The sequence below is a fragment of the Arachis duranensis genome, chromosome 3 (assembly GCF_000817695.3).
Source record: "Arachis duranensis cultivar V14167 chromosome 3, aradu.V14167.gnm2.J7QH, whole genome shotgun sequence".
Classification (NCBI taxonomy): domain Eukaryota; kingdom Viridiplantae; phylum Streptophyta; class Magnoliopsida; order Fabales; family Fabaceae; genus Arachis; species Arachis duranensis.
In genome coordinates, this window is record NC_029774.3 from 113,077,557 (window position 1) to 113,101,188 (window position 23,632).

At 34.6% G+C, this 23,632-nt stretch overlaps 1 protein-coding gene across 1 annotated transcript; it reads left to right on the forward strand.

Annotated features, from left to right (window-relative positions):
- The first annotated feature begins 22,186 nt into the window (after positions 1-22,186).
- Positions 22,187-23,051, forward strand: LOC107480265 (cell wall / vacuolar inhibitor of fructosidase 2). The gene has a single exon (XM_016100404.3). The coding sequence runs from the start codon at positions 22,210-22,212 to the stop codon at positions 22,888-22,890; it is 681 nt and encodes a 226-aa protein (XP_015955890.1). The 5' UTR covers positions 22,187-22,209; the 3' UTR covers positions 22,891-23,051.
- The last annotated feature ends 581 nt before the right edge of the window (positions 23,052-23,632 follow it).

The following is a 23,632-nucleotide window of genomic DNA, read 5'->3' on the forward strand; positions in this document are numbered from 1 at the left end:
AAAATAAATTTAAGATTTTAGCCAATTAAATTTAATTTATTTATAGTTGACTCATCTAAAATTTGAAATAGGACACATTATATATAATTATTTTTTTAAAAAAAATTGAAAATACTGTAGAGACAAATGCCCTCTCGTAGTTGTGACTGGGTCCGTACTTGATTATGGTGTTAGTCAAAACTGCAATCTGCATTTTACTTTTTCACTTTGTTTTCTTTATATATAAAACAAATAATTCAAATGCATGTTGCGTTTTGGATTGGCTTTTTTTTAATTTTTTTAAAATAGTAAAACACAAGTTACGTTTTAAATGTATAAAATTTTTTTTATCAAAAACTGTAAAATACAGCTTGTATTTTGTACAAAAAAAATATTTTAATTGAGGATATTGCTTATAAATATTAAACTCAATTCATATGGATTTGTACCTCACTTTCATTTCTATTCCTCTTTTTTTCATATATTTCATATTTGTAAGTTTTTTTAGCAATTAATTGTGTCAAAAAAAGTTGAGTTAGATAAAGTTGGGGTTATAAAAGGTATTGCAAAATTGCGACTGTATTATAACGGTGAGATTTTATCAAACACACACGAAATGGTGACTTTTGTTTGTGAATGTCTGTTTTCATTTGCTATTTCATGCACCATGAGTTTTGTAAAGTTGCAAAATGGTCTTTGTGAGAACATACAAAATCACATTTTGAAGAGGGTGAACAACATTTTATACAAAAATCATGTACAAGTATTTGATAGGTTGACACAGTTTCAAATAATGTCCATCACTGGTGACGCATTTATGCAACAAATATTCTATATTTATCAACAAACCTGATTTCATGTGTCGTTGATAGAACTGTATGTTAAGTTTGAACAGCATACGGGGCTAGACGCGGTTGATGAGGAGATCAATGTTGATGGCTCGGGGATATAGGTTGGGAAGAAGATAACAACGATAGTGAAGGGGAGTTCGAAGCGAACTACGAAGTCGATGATAAAAACAATGACGGAGACCTAGCAGACAATCCGGCGGTGCAAAATGAAACAGATGTGATTGTAAACCAGCACCTCTTTAGTGTTCCGTCTTTTATACGAACTCTGGATCTCGCAAATATGCATGCCTCAGAATTTCCTGAGTATGCAAATATAGGTATGTTATAGTTATTAATTAAAGTTACCATTGCCATTTCTTTTATTTGCTTTGACCGACTAACGGTGGTTTGCGTGTCATATGTGAAGGTAATGTTGCGCGGAAAATGGTGAGTTTAGTGTCGGAATGGAATTTTGTTCTAGAGAGTTTGTGATATCTACAATCAAAAGCTACACTATCTTTAGAGGAGTTGATTACACTGTGTATGAGTCTGAACCGCAGACATTCTATACAAAATGCAAGGATTATGGTATAGGGTGCGATTGGCTTATCTGAGTTAGCTTGATTTGAAAGAAAGGTTGTTGGGAGATCAGGAGATACAATGGTAAACACATGTGCACCATGGAGACGATTTCACAAGATCATGCCAAGTTGGACTCAGACACAATTGTAGATGCTATTAAGCCGTTGGTTGAAGCAGACTCGTCGATAAAAGGTGAAGTCTATTATTGCAGAAGTTCAATCCAAGTTCAACTACACTGTAAGTTACCGCAAGGCTTGGTTGGTAAAGCAAAAATCTGTAGTAAAAATTTTCGGTGATTGGGAAGTTTCTTACCAGACTCTGCCAGTATGGTTGAAAGTAATGACTGCAAAGATGCGAAAGTGTCGTGTTCAAATAAAAACGCTCCCCGTTTATCGTGAAAGTGAGGAGGTTCAAGGTGTAAGAGTTCTTCATCACATTTTTTAGAGCTTCTATCCATGTATTGTAGTATTTAGACACTGCAAGTCGTTGGTACAGGTTAATGGTACACACTTGTACGAAAAATATAAAGGTGTACTTTTAGTTACAGTGGCACAAGATGGAAACCAAAACATTGTGCCTATTGCATTTGCGATAGTCGAGGGTGAGACGGTAGACGCGTGGGAGTTTTTCCTAACTAATTTACAGAGATATGTTGTTACCATTGATGATGTGGGTATTATTTCTGACAGCTGTCCATTGACGCAACAAGAGGTTGCAGTAACGGTGCATGATTACCACTAAGAGCGTGACACATGTTCTGCATCAGACACATCGGGTTTAACTTCTTAAGTAGGTTCAAGGTTCCATATTTGCATAAACTCGTGGTTAACACATGTATTTGAATTCACTGTTATGGTCCTATTCATAGTAATTTTGTTGCATCTGCTTATGATTACATGGTTTGTTATACAAGCTATTCTAGGACGGAACAAGAGTACAACAAAAATTACCAAAGGCTTAAAGAGTGGAGTGAGGCATATACTCAATGATTTGATTAGATCGACGTTCAGAGATGAGTATTGGCATTCAACGGGGGTCATCATTGGAGACATATATAACGAAAAACTTGGTAGAGTGCATAAATTCTGTCCTGAAGAGTGTACGCAACCTTCATGTGACTGCCATTGTTAGGTCTACTTTCTATTGGCTAAACAAATTGTTTACTCGGAAGAGCGCCGAGGCTCATGAGCATGTCCGCAATGGATTCTCAATCGGTTCGACAGGCGCAATGAGATTTGAGGTTTGCAAAATGCAATATGGTTCTATTTACACTGTTAGCCTTGCACAACGACGCTGCGAATGTGGCCATTTCCAAGTCAAGCCATGTCGCCATGTTCTTGCATGTTGTGGTAACCAGCATCTTGATTGGCAAGTATATGTTCATAACGTGTACAAGATATTTGAAATTTGCAAGGTCTATAGATGTGAGTTTGTTCCGATGGGTGACCTATCTACGTAGGCTAGATATGAAGGAGCAAAGGTGATCACTAATTGGACATTGATGCACATGACAAAAGGAAGACCGAAGTCAACCCGCTACTTGAATGAGATGGATTCGCGGGATATGTGTAGCCCTCGCCAGTGTACTATATGTGGACGAGAGAGACATAGCCATAGCCGATGTCCTCAGCGCACAAGTCCAAGCCCTGTCGGAGGTCAATAGTGGTAAAGCTTTTTACGTATTTATGCATTTGTAACTTTGTTACCAATTTTAAACTAGTCTGTAAGCTTTTAAACTTTGTTACCTATTTGCTCATGAGGGAGATTTTGCTGCTGAGGTCCAGGTGGTGATGGTGGTTGTTCTTGTGGTTCATTCACGTCGGTCTTTTCACCCGCAACTCTATCTGACAATTATTAGTGATGCCTGTATTGCTGTGTGTACCACTCATAGTACATTGGGAGAAGATGAAAGTTGACAATCTCATCCCTTAATTGTAGTGTATTGTAGTGGCCAGAAGTCCACATGTTAACCCGTTCATTGTTCTTGTTGCTCCAGTCATGGTTCTGTGGGTCGGTTAACCGCCTGCAATGAGCATCACCAATCTGGAATGCTGGCTCTGGTCGAAGTTGTTGGAGCTCGAATTGTCATCTAACTCGGTTTGTTGGGTGCCACTCTATACACTCGAATAAACTAACGGCGACTTTGTGGAGCAGATAAACAAATTAAATTTACGGCTAGGTCGTCAAGAACCACCATTGCCATATACGGCCGCCATATAAACTACACATCAGTAACCACGAGGCCGATTAGTAAACTTATTATTCTAAATAAGCTACTTAACATAAAATTTTAAAACCTACCTTGTTGACTCCTATGCCATCAAGTTGTCGCCAAAACTGTGCCGTAGACCTTCGCGTATATCTTGTTAGCTGGTGCCAATGACTCCACCTAAACAAGACTAGAATGCTTTGCTGAGTTAAGAAATTAACTAAATTAATTAGTGATGACAAACATTATTTTATTGGGCAAAATGAATAATTAAATATTAATTATTTACAATTATATGCTGCTGATTATTTATGATGATATGTTGCAGGCCAAAAATAAATATAATGCAACAGCGGTCCAAGTGAATGAGAGAAACATATAAATAAGGCTGGTGGGCTAAAATTCAAACGAAGCCCAAAAGAAACAAAAAATACAAGGCAACGGGCTGAATGAAAAAGATCCGATCCAAGCCCAGTTCGTTGCCTCTCTCATTCAAACTCTTCCATCTTGCTCTCACCCAAAAGCGACATTAACTTGTCTCCTCTTGGTCAGAACTCAGAAAACGAAAGAGAGAGCTTCTTCCCTAAGCTATTCACTAAAGAAGCAAGAAATAGAAGATTAAGCAAATAATAGAAGTCTAATCACCCATCATCAATCTATATCAAGAAGAGGTTAGAAGTTAAAGGTGATTTTCATTTCCTTCTACATGCATCTCATTTTCTTCTCTTCTTTCCAACACTCTGCTATTCCAAAAATGGGTTACAAAGAAAGGTTGATTTCTGCTCTAATCTGTTGTGTATCCACGGTCACAAGTGTATCTTGGGAACCAAGTTGGTTTTCAATGGCTGAAATAGGGTTTTACTATTGGAAACATCTGTTTATGATTTCAAATGTCTTCGGTCAAGCAAAAAGGAGACAGCTTGGAAATCCCTAATTTGGGATAAATGAAAAAAGTAATCTCTGTTCACCACTGCTGTACATCAATGGTCAAGATTATTTCTTGGAGACCAAAAAGTATCTCAAAGGTTCAGATCTGGGTTCACTATTGAAAATAATTTTCTTTGCTTTCCTGAGGCTTTCGGTCAAGCAAGAAAAAGTCATACTCAAATTTCTAATTTGGGGATTAACTGGAAAATTGGCGTAGTAAGCTGGAAGCACACAGCTCAAGAAGTTGACCTAGAGAGAGCAGCCCAGCAACATGCAAGGAGATAAAAGAAGACTTTCTACTCATTCAGAAGCAAGGAGAGAAAATCAAAGTTTGGTGAGTTGAGTTCTGTGAAGTTCCTCTACTTGGATAATGCTCTCTTTCAAAGAAGCATTCGGCCAACACTGAAGAACTGTACCTGAGGTTTGCAAATCTGGTTTTGCACATAACAAAGAGGCTGCTGATGAAGTCAATATCCTTCATGTTTTACAGATTGTGATGTACTTTTCTATGTTTATCTTTCTGTAATTTCTTGTGAGAAAAGGCATTGTGAGAAAGCTCAAGTAAAAGCCATGAGTGGAAAAAGGCTGAGTGATACACTTGAGTAAAAAGCCTAGAGTTATTTTCTGATTTCTTTAGGTTGGTTAAGTGTCTTGTATCTTGTACCTGTTAGGTATCCCTTTCTTAGTTGGGTTAGCACTAAGAGCGAATAGTTAGTGTTAGCATAGCCAATGTCAAGTTAGGTTAGAACTTGAGTGTGAAATTGGTGTATGTAATACTTTTAACTATAGTGGAAATTCCTCCATTGTTGTGGAGGAGACTAGACGTAGGTTGCGTAGCACAAGGCAACCAAACCAAGATATATGCTGGTGTTAGCTTTTTTTTTCTCTGCTGTGTTCTGTTTTCTGATATTCATGAGACAAAAATAAATTGTCTCATAAATTTCTGCTGCTGAGTACAAACAGAATCAGAACTGAAAGATTGATTTAAAAGGTCATAACAGCAACTTAAAAGGAAGGCATAGATTCAACTCCCCCTTCTCTAAGCCTACCACAACCTTCAATTGGTATCAACAGCTAAGGTCTCAAGAATCAAGCCTAACAGCTTGGAGCAAAGATCCAATGGCGAACAACTTGGGCACAATCACAGTTGCATACACCCTCACTGAAGGCCAGTCCAACAACCGGCCACCTTTCTTCAATGGGAAGAACTATGCCTACTGGAAAGAAAGGATAAGGATCTTCATCCAGTCCATTGACTACAACATATGGAAGATCGTTGTGAACAGTCCAAAGATCTCAACAAAAACAAGTGCTGATAGAGTGGTGACTCCAAAAGAAGAAGCTGAATGGAATGAAGATAATAAGAAGAAGATGGACCTGAATGCAAAAGCAATCAACCTTCTTCACTGTGCTATCAGCTTTGAAGAGTATCGGAAGGTGTCTAGATGCAAGACAGCCAAAGAAATCTGGGAAAAACTCCAGGTTACACACGAAGGCACTAAACAAGTCAAAGAAACGAGGATTGATATGCTGCGAAAAGAATACGAGATGTTCAACATGAAGGATGGAGAAAGCATTGATGAAGCGTTTGAGAGATTCTCAATCATAATTAACAACCTTGATGCTATGGGTACAAACTATGCAGAACATACCTTGGTGAGAAAACTCCTTAGAAGCCTCACAAATAAATGGGAAACCACTGTCACTGTCCTAACCGAGAGCAACAACCTAAGCCCCATAACCTATGATGAGTTGAGAGAAAAACTCATTGCCTATGAAACCACACACACAAACACCGACTCAAAGAAAAAGAGAATAGCCCTTAAGTCAAAAGTAGAACCAAAAGAGAGTGAGTCTAGTGATGGTATTTCAGATGATGAACTCTTATTTTTTGCTAGGAGATTTAGAAAGATGATGAAGAACAAGAGCAAGTACAAGGGTTCAAGCTCAAAGGAACACAAGATGGACTTAAGCAAGGTGACTTGTCATAATTTCAAGGAGGCTGGACACTTCAAGCTAAACTGTCCAAAGCTCAAGAAGGATGACAAAGGCAAGAAAGAAAGGAAAAGAGTGCTCATGGCAGTTTGGGAGGATCTTGAGAATGACTCAAATGAGGAAGAAGATTCTGAAGGTGAAGACAAAGACTGTCTCATGGCTGGAAACAATAACTTTGATGAGGTAAATTACTTTGACTTGTCTATGGATGATTTACATGCTATTATTGATGATCTCACTTCAAACACCTCAAAATTGCTTGACAAGTACAATGAGTGCAGATCTGAAAGAGATGCGTTAAGAGCTAAAAATGATTTTTTAAAAGAAAAAGTGAAGAAAACTGAATGTGCTTTGGACATTATTGAAGAAAATAGATTTCTAAAATATGAACTTGAAAAACTAAAAGGAAAGTACATTATGGATCCTTCTCATGAGTTAATTGCTGAAAATGAAAGATTAAATGATATGATTAAAAGGCTGAATGGTGACTTAGCAAAATTTGCTCAAAGTTCTAGTAACTTGGACAAATTACTTGCAAGCCAAAGACCATTATTTGAAAAATCTGGTTTAGGTTATATAGCCAAAGAAGATGCAGTTTTTAATGATTCCTCTATAAAATTTGTGGCTTCTTCATCAAATATTAAATTCACACCAATCAAATCTGGTCTTAGACATGTTCCAACAATTGAAGAAAAATTTGATAAAGTATACACAAGTGAAACTGAACCTTCACCAAGAACCGAACCTAGTTCAAATAGACCAGGTTTATGATACATTTCGAAAAATGAGGTTGCTTTCAAGAAATCACCTTTTTACAACAAAACCTCATATTCAAAAAGTCCAAAAGTTCAAAAAAAAATCTGGTGAAAATGTTTTTTCAAAGAGGAACAATTTAAAAAAAAATCAATTTGTCAAAAGAAATGCACCTCCTCCAAAAACCAAAAAAATTCAACCTTTCTATCATTTCCAGCAAAGCAACTCACCTCAATTTCAGCGATACACATCAGAAAATCATTATGTAAATTGCAAGAAATTTGGTCACTCATATGCACAATGTTTCATTGAAAAGAGAGTTGTAGGAAATAAAATTTACAATGTTATTTGTGATTTCAATGCACTTGGGCAACCAAGATGGATTAACTTCAAAGGATCCAAATTAATTTGGATACCTAAGGCTGCTTGAAACTCTTCATGCAGATTTGCCTACCATCCAAAAATAAAAAGGACATGTGGTACATGGATAGTGGATGCTCAAGGCACATGACTGGAAGGTCAACTTATTTCATCAAACTAAACAAGTATGATGGAGGTTTTGTGACTTTTAGAGATGATGGTAAAGGTAAAATCATTGCTGTTGGAAAAGTAGGTAATGAACAATCTACTTTCATTGATGATGTGTTTTTGGTATGTGGCTTGAAACACAATCTTTTGAGCATAAGTCAGCTGTGTGATTTAGGATATTTAGTGGTTTTCAAAAGACTTGAATGCTGTGTTGTTGATGAGAAAACAAATGAAGTGCTTTTTGTTGCCAAGCGTTTTAATAATGTGTATGGACTTACTCTTGATGAGCTAAAGGATCAAAATGTAGCTTGTTTTCACTCTAAAGAATCTAAAAAGTGGTTATGGCACAAGAGATTGGGCCATGCAAGTATGTTTCAAATAAACAAACTTGTAAAGAAGGAATTAGTAAGAGGTCTTCCTTTGATAAAATTTGACAAAACATCACATGTGATGCTTGCCAAATGGGAAAACAAACAAGAAGTTCTTTTAAACCTAAGGAAGACATCTCTACTAAAAGATCACTTGAGTTACTACACATTGATTTATTTAGTCCAATAAGAACTCAAAGCCTACGTGGTAAACATTATGGTTTAGTGATTGTGGATGACTATACTAGGTTTGGTTGGGTTTTATTTATTGCACACAAAAATGAAGCCTTTTCGGCCTTTGAACCTTTTTGCAAGAAAATTTAAAATGAAAAGGATTTAAAAATCTCTTCAATAAGAAGTGATCATGGAACTGAATTTGAAAACAATTTATTTGAATCCTTTTGTGAGGAATTTGGAATATCTTACAACTTCTCTTATCCAAGGATACCACAACAAAATGGTGTTGTGGAAAGAAGAAATAGAAGCATACAAGAGATGGCAAGAGCTATGATTTGTGAGAGTAATGTTCCAAAATTCCTTTGGGCTGAAGCAGTTAACACGGCTTGCCACATTTTGAATAGAACAATCATAAGGAAATCTTTGAAGAAAACCCCTTATGAACTTTGGAAAGGCTACCCACCAAACTTAGACTACTTACACATCTTTGGATGCAATTTTGTTTTAAATAACAAGGATAATTTGGGTAAATTTGATCCAAAGGCGTATGAGTGTTTGTTTGTAGGATATTCCACAACTAGTAAAGCATATAGGGTTTATCATCAAGATGCTAGAATTATTGAAGAGTCCATATATGTTACATTTTGTGATACTAACTTAGTGCAAAGTATTTTGGAAGATTGTGATGCAGAGAATCAAGTTCAAAAGGACAATAAAACTGTTCAGAATAAAGAAAATGGAAATTCTGGACTAGCTGAACCAGATGCTGCAGCTGCTGAAAATTCGAGAGACAATTCCATTTTGTCTCATGAATTTGAAGGAAATCCTGAAACCAGCAGTATCCAGAATCCCTTGGTGACTGAATCTGCCTCCAAGTTCACCAGACCTCGTGAATGGAGATTCTTAAAGAATTATCCTGAGGAATTTGTCATTGGGGACGTCTCTCATGGAGTGCAAACTCGGTTTTCCACTAGAAAGGCAAATGAAGGATCAAATATTGCCCTTATTTCACAAATAGAGCCTCAAAATGTCAAGGAAGTCCTTAGTGGCCCTTCTTGGGTTAAAGCAATGGAGGATGAGCTTCTTGAGTTTGAGAAGAACCAAGTGTGGACTTTGGTTCCAATGCCAAGTGGAAAGAAAGTGACCGACACCAAGTGGATATTTTGGAACAAGTTAGGAGAAGATGACAGCATTGCAAGAAACAAAGCAAGGCTGGTGGCACAAGGATATGACCAAGAAGAAGGAATAGACTTTGATGAATCCTTTGCCCCTGTTGCCCGAATAGAAGCAATAAGACTTCTCTTAGCTTATGCTGCATTTTGTGGTTTTAAATTATATCAAATGGATGTGAAATGTGCATTTTTGAAAGGTGTGATAGATAGAGAAGTGTATATGGAGTAGCCACTTGGTTTTGAAAATAAAGAGCATTCTAATCATGTTTTCAAATTATCTAAAGCTCTCTATAGTTTAAGACAAGCTTCTAGAGCTTGGTATGAGAGACTTAGCTCTTTTCTTTTGAAAAAATAGTTTCTAAAGAGGCACCACAGACACAACTCTATTTATCAAGAATTCTAATGATTCTTTTATTCTAGTCCAAATATATGTTGATGACATTATTTTTGGATCAGCTAATGAATCCATTTGTTCTGAATTTGGAAAACTCATGACAAGTGAATTTGACATGAGTATGATGGGTGAACTTAATTTTTTTCTTGGGCTGCAAATTAAACAAACTGAAAATGGTATTTTCATTCATCAAGAGAAGTATGCCAAGGAATTAGTTAAAAAATTTGGTATAGAAAATGCCAAACTCATGGGAACTCCCATGCACCCTAATTCTAAATTAGATAAGGGAGAAACTGAGAAAGATGTAGACGAGACTAGGTATAGAGAAATGATTGGTTCTCTTATATACTTAACTTTTTCTAGACCCGATATTGTGCAAAGTGTTGGATTGTGTTCAAGGTTCCAATCCAAACCTAAAGAGTCACATCTTTTAGCAATTAAAAGGATCATTAGATATGTTCATGGCACATCCAATTTTGGTCTTTGGTATCCTAAGATTGATGATTTTTTTGTAGTTGGTTATTGTGATGCAGATTTTGCCAGTGATAGAGTTGATAGAATGAGCACTTCAGGCTTATGTTGCTTCCTTGGAAAGTCCTTAAATGTTTGGTCAAGTAAGAAGCAGCCAACAGTGGCTTTATCCACTGCAGAGGCTGAGTATATAGATGCTTCTTCATGTTGTTCTCAGCTTATGTGGTTAAAAACACAGCTTGCTGATTACAAATTAAATGCTGAAAATATTTCCTTGCTGTGTGATAATATGAGTGCCATTAATATTTCTAAAAATCCAGTTTTGTACTCTAGGACTAAACATATTGAAGTGAAATTTCACTCAATAAGAGAACATGTCCAAAAGGGGGAATATTAGCATTCAATTTGTTAAATCAGAAGAGCAATTGACAGATATTTTCACTAAACCACTAGCTGAGGACAGATTTTGCATGCTTAGGACTAGTTTAGGGATTTTAAGTCATGATTCATTGTTTGAAGATTGCTTATGTGTTTGTTGAAGATTTTGTTTCATAGGTTCGGATAAGACAATTTTGGGCAGAAGAAGAACCATCATTTCGAATTTAATTTTCTGGGCTCTGAACTTTCTTGGAATAGGATTATGAACTTTCTTTTTTCCAAGAACACTCTTAACTTGTAGCTATTGCAAACCCATTCATGTATTGTGCATGTATTTTTGAAATTTCTCATTATCATCATTTCAATTTTTGAAAAACTACAACTTCTGTTTTAATTGTGCTAATATCTTGTTTGAGAATTCTATTTTGCAGGTCAAAGAGACATTTGCTGAATAAGAAATGAGAGATCTGGATTTTGTAGTGTAAAAATGGACATGGACCAAGCTTGAATCTTATTACACATGTGGTCTCTTTTTGTTCTCTGAAACCTTCAAGTGATATGAAACTCTCTTTTTGGTTCTAATGAGTCTTTACCAAGAATTGGTCTTTGCACATTGTGAGTTTTGTTATATAACTATGGTGTTGCGGGTTGAAATATGATCTTTATTTCTCTTCCAAATTTTTCTTAGTATTTCAAAACGCAACATTTAGCTTTAACATGTCTCTAACACACTTTTTGAGGTCCTATTTTGTTTTATTTTTCCCACCTTGATGACTAAAGGGGGGAGAAAAATGCATATATGAGACTTGATAAGACATAAGACTTATTGAGATTATTGGATATTAATTTTGACTAGTCTTGTGTTTGTTAACTGACTTGTGTTTATGAGCTGAAATCTGTTTGATTTATTTGTGAACTGAACTTGGATGACTTGTTTGTGAACTGAACATGGATGACTTTAAGTCATTTGAACTCTATGTTGTGCTGGTGAATTGTTGTGTTGGCATTATTGTTTGTGTCCTCAGGATAAGCAATAAGCATACATTAAGGGGGAGCAACTCATATGAAAGAAAGGGAGAGCATATCAAGCTAATCTGGTATCATCAAAGGAAAGTCTCTGACACTTTCTTGCAGGGATTAAGGTGCTATTTTTTGTTGATCTTGCTTATTGTCTGCCCTTGATGACAAAAGGGGGAGTAATAGCTGCTGAATGCTACCTTTGCTGCTACTGAATTTTCTGTTATTTGAATTGTGAACTTTTGATTGTTGCTGATGATAGTGTTGAGCATATAAATTTTGTTTTGCAACTGTGCTGCTACAGGAAATGTATCCCCACTAATAATTAAAACTTGATTTCATATGTTGTTGACTTGCCCTTGATTAATCTTGATACTTTGATTTTGCTGCTGACATAATATGTTGAGTATTGGGCTAAATTTGTAGTGTTGATTGTTTAAACTCCCTTAGTCAAAATATTTTTATGTAGCTCTTTATGGTGCTCTCTATAAGTAAATGCAAACAGGAAAGAAAAGAAGAGTACAAATCCAGGGGGAGCTAACTTTAAAAAAGAAAGGGAAAGTAACACTAAAGCAAGAAACATCAATCAAAAGGAAGTTTTCTAACTTTACTAAAATTCAATTCCTTTTGGTTATTGCTTAAATATGTTTGTCATCAAGGAGGAGATTGTTGAGTTAAGAAATTAACTAAATTAATTAGTGATGACAAATATTATTTTATTGGGTAAAATGAATAATTAAATATTAATTATTTACAATTATATGCTGCTGATTATTTATGATGATATATTGCAGGCCAAAAATAAATATAATGCAGCAGCAGCCCAAGTGAATGAGAGAAACATATAAATAAGGCTGGTGGGCTAAAATGCAAACGAAGCCCAAAAAAACAAAGAATACAAGGCAGCGGGTTAAATGAAAAAGATCCGATCCAAGCCCAGTTCGTTGCCACTCTCATTCAAACTCTTTCATCTTGCTCTCACCCAAAAGCAACGTTAACCTGTCCCCTCTTGGTCAGAACTCAGAAAAAGAAAGAGAGAGCTTCTTCCCTAAGCTATTCACTAAAGAAGCAAGAAAGAGAAGATTAAGCAAATGATAGAAGTCTAATCACCTATCATCAATCTATATCAAGAAGAGGTTATAAGTTAAAGGTGATTTTCATTTTCTTCTACATGCATCTCATTTTCTTCTCTTCTTCCCAACACTCTACCATTCCAAAAATGGGTTACAAGGAAAAGTTGATTTCTTCTCTAATCTGCTGTGTATCCACGGTCACAAGTGTATCTTGTGGACCAAGTTGATTTTCAATGGCTGAGATAGGGTTTTACCATTGGAAATATCTGTTTATGATGTCAAATATCTTCGGTCAAGCAAAAAGGAGACAGCTTGGAAATCCCTAATTTGGGATAAATGAAGAAAGTAATCTCTGTTCACCACTGCTGTACATCAATGGTCAAGATTATTTCTTGGGGACCAAGAAGTATCTCAAAGGTTCAGATCTGGGTTCACCATTGAAAATAATTTTCTTTGCTTCCCTGAGGCTTTCGGTGAAGCAAGAAAAAGTCAGACTCAAATTTCTAATTTGAGGATTAACTGGAAAAGTGACGTGGTAAGCTGGAAGCACACAGCTCAAGAAGTTGACCTAGGGAGAGCAGCCCAGCAACATGCAAGGAGATAAAAGAAGACTTTCTACTCATTCAGAAGCAAGGAGAGAAAACTAGAGTTTGGTGAGTTGAGTTCTGTGAAGTTCCTCTACTTGGATAATGCTCTCTTTCAAAGAAGCATTCGGCTAACACTGAAGAACTGTACCTGAGGTTTACAAATCTGGTTTTGCACATAGCAAAGAGGCTGCTGATGAAGTCAATCTCCTTCATGTTTTACAGATTGTGATGTACTTTTCTATGTTTATCTTTCTGTAATTTCTTGTGAGAAAAGGCATTGTGAGAAAGCTCAAGTAAAAGCCATGAGTGAAAAAAGGCTGAGTGATACACTTGAGTGAAAAGCTTAGAGTTATTTTCTGATTTCTTTAGGTTGGTTAAGTGTCTTGTATCTTGTACCTGTTAGGTATCCCTTTCTTAGTTGGGTTAGCACTAAGAGCAAATAGTTAGGTGTTAGCATAGCCAATGTCAAGTTAGGTTAGAACTTGAGTATGAAATTGGTGTATGTAATACTTTTTAACTATAGTGGAAATTTCTCCATTGTTGTGGAGGAGACTAGACGTAGGTTGCATAGCATAAGGCAACCGAACCAGGATATATACTGGTGTTAGCTTTTCTCTTCTCTGCTGTGTTCTATTTTCTGATATTTATGAGACAAAAATAAATTGTCTCATAAATTTCCACTGCTGAGTACAAACAGAATTAGAATTGAAAGTTTGATTTAAAAGGTCATAACAGCGACTTAAAAGGAAGGCATAGATTCAACCCCCCTTCTCTAAGCCTACCACAACCTTCATGCTTGTAATCAGAACAACACAACAACAACAACAACAACAACAACGGCAACAACAATGATAACCAATAGTGGCGCACAAGTGGAACACCAACATCGACGAGCTCATCGTGAGAAATAGGTACCAGGAACGGCATACATTCTCACGCCCAAACAAAAAGCAGAACGAGGGGCCCATCTATCTCTTTACAGTTGTATCGTGCATCATGACACAACAACCTGTAAAGATGTACCAGACTAGCTGCCCCTAACTGTATAGTGGAATGCGGTAGAAATCTTGAAGTAGAGGCAAAAACTTCGAGTTTAAAGAATTGGTCGACTTATCTGGAAATAAAAATGTTCTGAGCACGCAGAAAATGTGAGCTTGCACATACCGCTCGATTAACTCCTGCGTGTCACACAGTTCGGTGTCTTTGCACCGCCAGACCCATGCAAGATTTATTTTACCCAATACGTGATCGTCCAGACCAGGCACCCGATCAAAACAAGCGAAGCAGTTCTCAAAATATTTACCTATTAAGGATGATCCAGATATTTAATAGTATGTTCTTGAGGTATTGTAAAATTACGAACCATTTTTTCTCTTAATTTACTCTTCACTCACTGAAATTATCCTTCTTCTCTTCTTCTTCCTTTCTCACTGAAACTCTAAACCCTTGCAACAAACTCCCTCCCTTACAACCCAAAACGTAGAAAGGCTCTTGCAATGTCACTCTAACGAATCCTCAACAAAGTAAAACCTTTGGTCCTTCCCTCCCAATTTGTGTTTTGCATTATAAAGACTCGCTTTAGCAATTTTTCCAACATGTGTCGGTCATGCACCTTGCCAATCACAACCTGCGTTTGGGTAGTTCTAAGGTGGTTAATCAGCTAGTCTTGTCTGCCTGTAGGGGAACATAGAACACATTTCAATATGTGATTATCCTTCCATGTAAACACAGCTGTATATTTATTTATTTATTTTATTTCATCTAAAGTATGACTTGCATTTTGCAGATAAGTGATTATGGTAGATCCATATATGTGAATAATACACCATGCATCAATATAACTGAATATCACTATTTTTTACTCCATTAATAAATTAATTTCTGTTTCTATGACAATAGTTTCTTTAATTTGTTGTAAAATTACCTATAAAATTAAACATGGGGTAATTCACTATAATAAGCCAATGGGGGGAAAAATTTACACCAATAAGCCAAAAGCAAAACTGGTTCATGAATCAACTAAGACACATTTTTATGTAGTTCGAATTAACCTAATTCGAACTTCAAACTCTATGTAATTCTAATCAGTCTGATTCGAATTACACACACGCACACACCCACTAATTCGAATCAACCTGATTCGAATTACACACACACACATTCCAAAATAATTCTAATTGGGGTGATTCGAATTACTCAATTTTTGGTACTAGTAGTAATTCGTTTTTCAGCTAAATTGATGTAGGAGTGGAAGGGTGAGTAGGTCACTGGGTGAATGAGAGAATTAGTGAATGAGTGAAGGAGTGAGTAATCAAACTCAGTGGTGAAATATAGCACCGAACATGACTATAATCAAACTCAATAAAAAATTATAATCAAACTCAGTAGTGAAATATAGCAACGAACATAACTATAACCAAACTCAATAAACATTTATAATCAAACTAAGTAGTCAAGCACTGAACCTGAGTTTGCACCGAACCTGACTATAATCAAACTCAATAAACATTTATAATCAAACTCAGTAGCCAAATATAGCACCGAACCTGACTATAATCAAACTCAACAAACATTTATAATCAAACTCAATAGTAATTTATAATCAAACTCAGCAGTCAAGCACTTAACCTTACTATAATCAAACTCAGTAGACATATATTAATCAAACTCATTAGTCAAATTTAGCACTAAACTTGAGTATAATCAAACTCAGTAAACATGATAATCAAACTATAGTTTATGGTTTAGGGTTTAGGATTTTTGGGTTTATGGGTTTAGGGGTTTGGGATTTATATTTTCAATAAAAACTATTATAATCAAACTTAGTAGTCAAATATAGCACTGAACTTGAATATAATCAAACGCAATAAACATCTATAATCAAACTCAGCTACAAGCACCAAACTTGACTATAATCAAACTCAGCAACGACCATTATCTGGTGATAACTCTATTTTTTTATAGATAATTGTAGCTTATTTAGAGATATTTTTTATTAGTTTCGTTATATATTTACGTATTTTTATTCTTGTTTAGCTATGATTGTAGAATATTCGAATTATTTTGAAATGCGTGTGTAATTCGAATCACCCTGATTCAAATTACTGTATGTGTGTAATTCGAATCAAGTTGATTCGAATTAGTGAGTGTGTATGTAATTTGAATAAGACTGATTCGAATTACATAGAGTTTGAAGTTTGAATTAGGTTAATTCGAACTACATAAAAATGTGTCTTGATTGATTTATAAACCAGTTGATTGGTGTAAATTTTCTCTCCCTTGACTTATTATAGTGAATTACCTTAAACATGTCTACATATGTCAACATTCACTACAACAAAACAGCATTTTGGCGACGGTTTTTTCTAATGCTTGGCGACGGTTTTTACTGTCACTAAATGGTTTTGCGACGGTTAAAAAAAGCGTCACAGATTTGAGCGTCGCTAGTTGACATAGTGACGGTTTTGAACCACCGTTGGTAAGGAGTGTCGCTAAATTGTTTGTAACGGTTTTTGAAATATAAAACCGTCACTAATTTGTAACACTTGTAAAGATGTTTTTTATGATGTATTTCGCGACGTTTTGAAACTGTCGTTAAATTACTAATTCCTGTGACAGTTTTTTCTTATATTTCATAACTATTTTAAACCGTCACTAAGTTACTAGTTTTTATGACCGTTTTTAGGTATATTTAGTGATTATTTAAACTGTCACAATATTTTTAGTGACGATTTTTCAATTTAAAACCGTCACTAAGTTACTAATTTCTGTGACAGTTTTTTCCTTTATTTAGTGACTGTTTTAAACTGTCATAATCTCTCCAATATCAATGCTTTCTTTTATTAATTATTGCATAAATCATTTCTATTATAAATAATAATTTATGTGTCTACCAACAAAATAATAAATGGCACTATATTTCAATAAATTTAAACTCAATCGCACAAGTTTTACATAGTCATAATCCATAAAATGTAAATTCAAAAAATCCCAACTTAATCCAAACATATAAAGCTAACAATTGTACTTGTAACTTAATCCTCAAAATTTCTCCGCAACTACTTCGCTTCACCTTCAACCTCAATAGTATCCAGTTTCAACAATTGCTTCACAAGCAACTCTTTTCCTCTACAAATGAGATAATGCAATTATTAGAATGCATTTGGTGAATATTGCTAATAACAATTTTATGAGAATTCATGAAATGCAGTAAATAAACATGCTAATAAAGATGAAATTAAACCATGCTAGAAATCCATTGGTTAAGAAGAATGATCAACAACAAAGCCCCTAGATCATTACTGACAGTGACAATAACAATAAATATTTAAAATCCTCAGAACCAGTAATAATTATAGGAAGCTCAGGATCAAAGCATACAGCAGATACATTATGTGTGTGACCCTCCAAAGTCTAGACACAACTTTTAGTCTGATAATCCCATACCTGTTTCATAGGTTTTATCCATGTAATAATTCCAATCTATATATACATAAAAGGCAAACAAATCTTAGCAAAGTGTAAAGAAAATGGAAAATAGAAAACAAACCTTTGTAGTGTGATCATCAGATCTAGTTATTAGGTAAGGTTTGTCACCACCTGTAAAGTAATCAACACAATTCACTCCTTTCTGATGAGCATCCAATGCAAAATTAGGGTCTAGAGAGCCAAGATTCCAAATCTGCAAGGAAGATTATGGCATTAATGCCCTATATTGCAAATTTCTAAAAAAAAAAACAGCCAGTGAAGTTGAATCCTTTAAAAATGATATTAGTATAATTCAGATGCTATTCATTAAATCTTAAACTATCTTACAGGTTAGATATACCTTTTACATTTTACCTAAAAAATAACTCAGACTAAAAAAATTATAAATCATAAATAAACCAAGAGCTGTCATCTAGTAGCCTTTGGTGATCTGATACTTCTTCATCACATGATGAAATTTTTTCACTGGTTTTAGGAATATGCTGCAAGTACAGACAAGAGACATTTGTATTAATATCCTAATTGGAATTCTATAGCTACACTTACATATAAAGCACTAAATTCAATATATTCACTACATAAACACTTGGATCAGAAGCTACAATCCTTCAACTCAAACAGAGTTACCCAAATAGTATATCATATACACTTGGATCATAATGCTTTTTCAACATGAGATTAAATATCTAGCTTTGTTTGACCTTGGAAAAAAAAATGATATCCAACCCCAATGCATTAACCTTGGAACATGCAAATCTTTGAATCACAACCTTTTTTCCCCTGAAAAAGAAATATAACAAAGAAATATACCAATAGCTTTAATTCTAATCAAACAAGGGCATACAGTTGCTTCAGCTAAACTATTTTCGAAGGCAAAATCAATAAACCTCCTAACCCCTCGCTCATACTCTATTGAGTTTCGTGGCTTTGTGATCCATGACTTATCCATTGAACCAATATAAGAATATTCCTTCAAATTTCAAACAAGAGTATATCCTTAATTCTATCTACAATGCAATAAATACTAAATTATGAAAAGTACCATGCAATAAAAATATAGTTTGTACAGTAGTAAAAATAAATATAAACTAAGAAAAAAACTAACTGAATGTGGCGATGCCGCAAGGAAGCTCCACCTTCTAACTCTCTCACTTCCAACAATACTTATATGAATCTTCTCTCTGCATTCATATAGAAAATTCTAATGAGAAAATTTCAGGTTGACTTCAAGGACTTAATAAATATAAACCTTCATTTTCACTTGACCTTGAAATTTCACCGCGTGGGCCAGAGATTATTATCAACGAAAGCAAGCAAATACAAGTCAAACCATGATGTGCACAAGGCAAGACCACATATCTACGTCAATCATATTAGATATACATTATTAAAATAGTACAATAATATATTTTTTTAAAATTATCTATCATTTAGTCTTTAAAAAAAATTAAAAAATAAGTAACTTTTCAATAAAAAAATAAGTAACTTCTTATAAAAATATATATTCAAATTAATTAAATAATATTATTTAAATAAAAAAACGATGTGAAATATATTAGCAATGGAGAATTGGAAATCTCATATATATATTAGCAATTCCATTTCTGTCTCATGACACATATGCTACATTAATTTATTTCCTATAATATAGAAGTTAGACACCTAAGTCAATATGAACACAAGAAAGTTAGTAAGAGATGGTTTTTTTATACTAGTAGTGATGGTGGTCTTTTGCTTTTAGCTTTTGCTATAAATTAGTCATCAAGCTCACATCAAGTTTATAGCTGCACAAAAACAAAACTACCAGGTTTTACAAGGATGGACATAAGATAGAGAGATGAAATCTAAGACTAAAGTTCAGTTAATTAGCTTTTCCATTTCTAGTATAGCAATTTGCATAATTCAGGAAGATGACTAACCGATTCATGATGTCATCAAGGCACAAAAACATCAAAGAAATCAAGAGAAGAAATAATAAAGGGAGAATTCAAAGAAATCTAGTTGAAGCATTTCATCGAATATGTTAAGTGCAGAAAAAAAAGTGAATTCTATACTCTTAATACTGTTACATGTACACAAACAAAGTAAAACAAAGCACAATTGCATGATATATAAGTAAAATGGAGAAGAATTATGACCAGAATAGTTCCGAGATTGTAAATTGCCCGATGGAAATCAAATTGTAACTGAATAGCTGCACGGAACTGTATTGAAGAATATTGGAAAGTTAAAAAGTGGAAGAGAGAATAAGTTATATGCTAAAGGACATAGTAAATGTAAAGAACTGGTTTGCAAATTCTATCTGGTATCCTCCTATAACTTTTGTACCTTGCTGATAGCAGTTCTTACAATCTTTTGCTTTTCTCAAAATGGAACAATGGCACTAAGTTCCTAAATTGGAAAAAAAAATACAAAGCACAAAGAAAATAAGTTAGAACTCCAATACAGAAAAAATATAATTCATATATCAAGATTGATAGCAATATCTTGTTTTGTTTAATTAAGTTCATTTTATCAAAGAAATAAAATGATGAAAGCCTGGGTGATTATTTACTATAGAATAATAAATTTTAGCAACATAGTTACACAATCAGTGATATAATGTAAGGACTATTACTTAACAAAATAAAGAAATAGTAGAATAAGCTAATTATGAAATAAGACTCTGGTTTAATATATCTGGAGTGTGCTACATGTATGTACGGATAACCTTCTTAGCTAAGGATTAATAAAAGATGTGACTCCCCTAAATTTACTTAAATTGATAACTAAATTACAATAAAACTAATTCAGTATTATGCAGTATCCATCAACAAATTCAGTATTTCAGATTTTATATTTATTCTTCTCAAGAGCTTCTCAAATTTTGCTTCAGTTTCAGTGGTTCTTCCTCTCTGAAAAATACCTCTAACAAAGTAAGATCAACACTTAAATACTAGATTTACAAGATGATGAATGACTTCGGTTATCATAGTAATATTAACTAATAAATAAAATGAAATTTAAATACCTAAAAAATTTCTAAAACATCTCGGAACAAGTTTATCTGACTATTAAGATCCTTTTTGGCAGAATCCTTGCCACGGGATGAATGAGACTGTTTAGCCCAAAAATCGCATAGCACGATATTTCTCTATAACTGAAACTTGAAAGTAGTAACTAGTAGTAGTAAGTATTGAAAGGATAATGACAAACAAAAAAGAATTCTCAAAATTGTTCATTAATAGTACTCAGAAACTCGGTTAAAACGGAGCACAAATTAAACCAAGATCCACTAACAATATCATTCTATAGACCTAACACAAAAGAAAATAGGTTGAAGCATTTCATCGAACATGTTGAGTGCATTCAAAGAAATAATAAATAGAGCATTCAAATTAAAGAAATCTGGTTGAAGCATTTCATCGAACATGTTGAGTGCATTCAAAGAAATAATAAATAGAGCATTCAAATTAAAGAAATCTGGTTGAAGCATTTCATCGAACATGTTGAGTGCAGGTAAAATTAAAATGATATAAGAGAATTCAAAGAAACAATCGCAAGTATGAACATGAGGATATAATCATAACAGTAAATTGCAGCAACAACAAAGAAATTGCAGGAAAAAATATAGTAAAAGAACAAGTAAATACTCACTATCAGTGTTCAGTGGGGTTGGAAAAGAAGAAAAAAATCGCCAAATGGAGAATTAGGGTACGGTTCGCACACATAAAATAGGAGAAGAGAAAGGACGACGCGGGGGACGACGAACAGTGAAAGGCGAGCGCGAAGCGCAACGGTGAACAGAGAACGCGACTGCGACGCAGCGACGGTGAACGGCGAACACACTGTGACGGTGAACGGTGAATGCGATCTGCGACGGTGAAGGTAATGGTGTTACTTTTTCTGTTTCTTGTCTCTTCTCATTTCATCTCAAACAGCAGAGTAAAAGGAAGAGTGAAGAGAGATAAATTTCATTACTGACGGTCAAAAAAATTATATTATAAGTGTCACAATGTTAATTAATGGAGACCCTTAGAATTAGGGTCACAAATTTAGTGTAGCTATATAACTAATTTGGTGTAGTGATTTGTATTATCATTCTATGAATGATTGAATGTTAAATGAGCATGTAGTAACATATATGTAAAGTAAATAATTCAATGTCTAATAGTAATACCGAGTATTGTCGGTGTAAATTTTTTAGTCTTGAAAATTATATATAAAATAACACTAGAGACAAATGAAGGCAACTAGATCTAAGGAAGAAAAAGCATCCATATAAGCCCGGTTGTTAGCTTTATGTTGACCCGGTTTTCAACATCACACATTCTCTCTCTACTCTTCTACTCCCAACAAAGTTATCACTCTTCTCAACTAAAGCTTGAGGCTTGTTGGAATCAACATTTTCTTGATCACACACATACACTTGTAATGGCTTCTTCTAAGATCTTATACCATTTACTTCTCCTGTTTTTTGTACTAGGAGACACAAGATTATATGTGAATGGGGACACCAAGTTGATGAAGAAAACATGCAGGCACACAAAGTACTACGATCTATGCTTCTCTTCCCTGAAATCAGATCCAACAAGTTCAAACGCAGACCCAAGGGGACTAGCAATGATCATGGTTGGGGTTGCCATGGCCAATGCAACATCCACTTCTTCCTACTTGTCTTCTCAGTTGCATAACCCGGCCACCAATGACACTACCTTCAAAAGGGTCCTTAAAGAATGTTTAGACAAGTACACATATGCAGGTGAATCACTTCAAGCTTCTGTTCAAGATTTGGCTGATCAAGTCTATGATTATGCTTACATGCACGTTTCTGCGGCCAAAGATTATCCAAATGTTTGCCACAACTTGTTCAAACAGAATCCTGCTTTGGTTTACCCTCCTGAACTTGCTCGTAGAGAGAATGCTTTGAAGCATATATGTGATGTTGCCATGGGGATTATTGATGATTTTAATTGGTATTAGAATCATTAGTATTTGCATTTGCATATTAAACCATTTTCTATCTTGTGCTTATTATATATATTTTCCTTTTAATTTGAGTCTATTATCAAATTCCTCACTAATCGTTTGTAAGTATTGATCTTTATGAAATTTTAGTTGTGTTCATCAGTACAATTTTGCCATTACTCTGTGTAAAGCCAACAATCACGGCACATTTGAAGGCATTTGCGTGTTTATAGCATTAATTAGTGGTCCATTTGTTTGGCTGTAGCTATCACATTCACATTCACATGTCACAGGTGTAGTGAAAAAGCATTACATAACATGAGGATTATGCAAGATAAAAAGTTATATTATTTTCTACCGATGAAGGTGAAAATTGGTCAACTTTTCTTAGGAAGAATAACGAGTTCGTCTATTGTGGTAATTGGTGAAAAGATTCAATCATTACTGCTTGCTAGCTACCCAGTACCCACTATGATTGATGTCCTTTTTCTTTTTGACAAATGATTGATGTGTAGCTACCAGTGGGGTTGCCTTATCGGATTGGTCTTCTACTCATACACACTTATGATTCGATTTTAATCATATCCGGAGAAACAAAATCGGAAAAACAAAATGGTATTTGAGTGAGATATAAATAAAGATATTATATTTAAAAAAATTGTATTAGTATATTTTATATTTTTTAATTATTATTTTAATAAAAAAAGATATAAATATTAATAAGAGATATAATTTATTTTTGATTTTTTATATTTTT

Excerpts from the sequence above, each read along its gene's own strand:
- LOC107480265 (XM_016100404.3), top strand. The coding sequence starts at position 22,210 with ATGTTGACCCGGTTTTCAACATCACACATTCTCTCTCTACTCTTCTAC.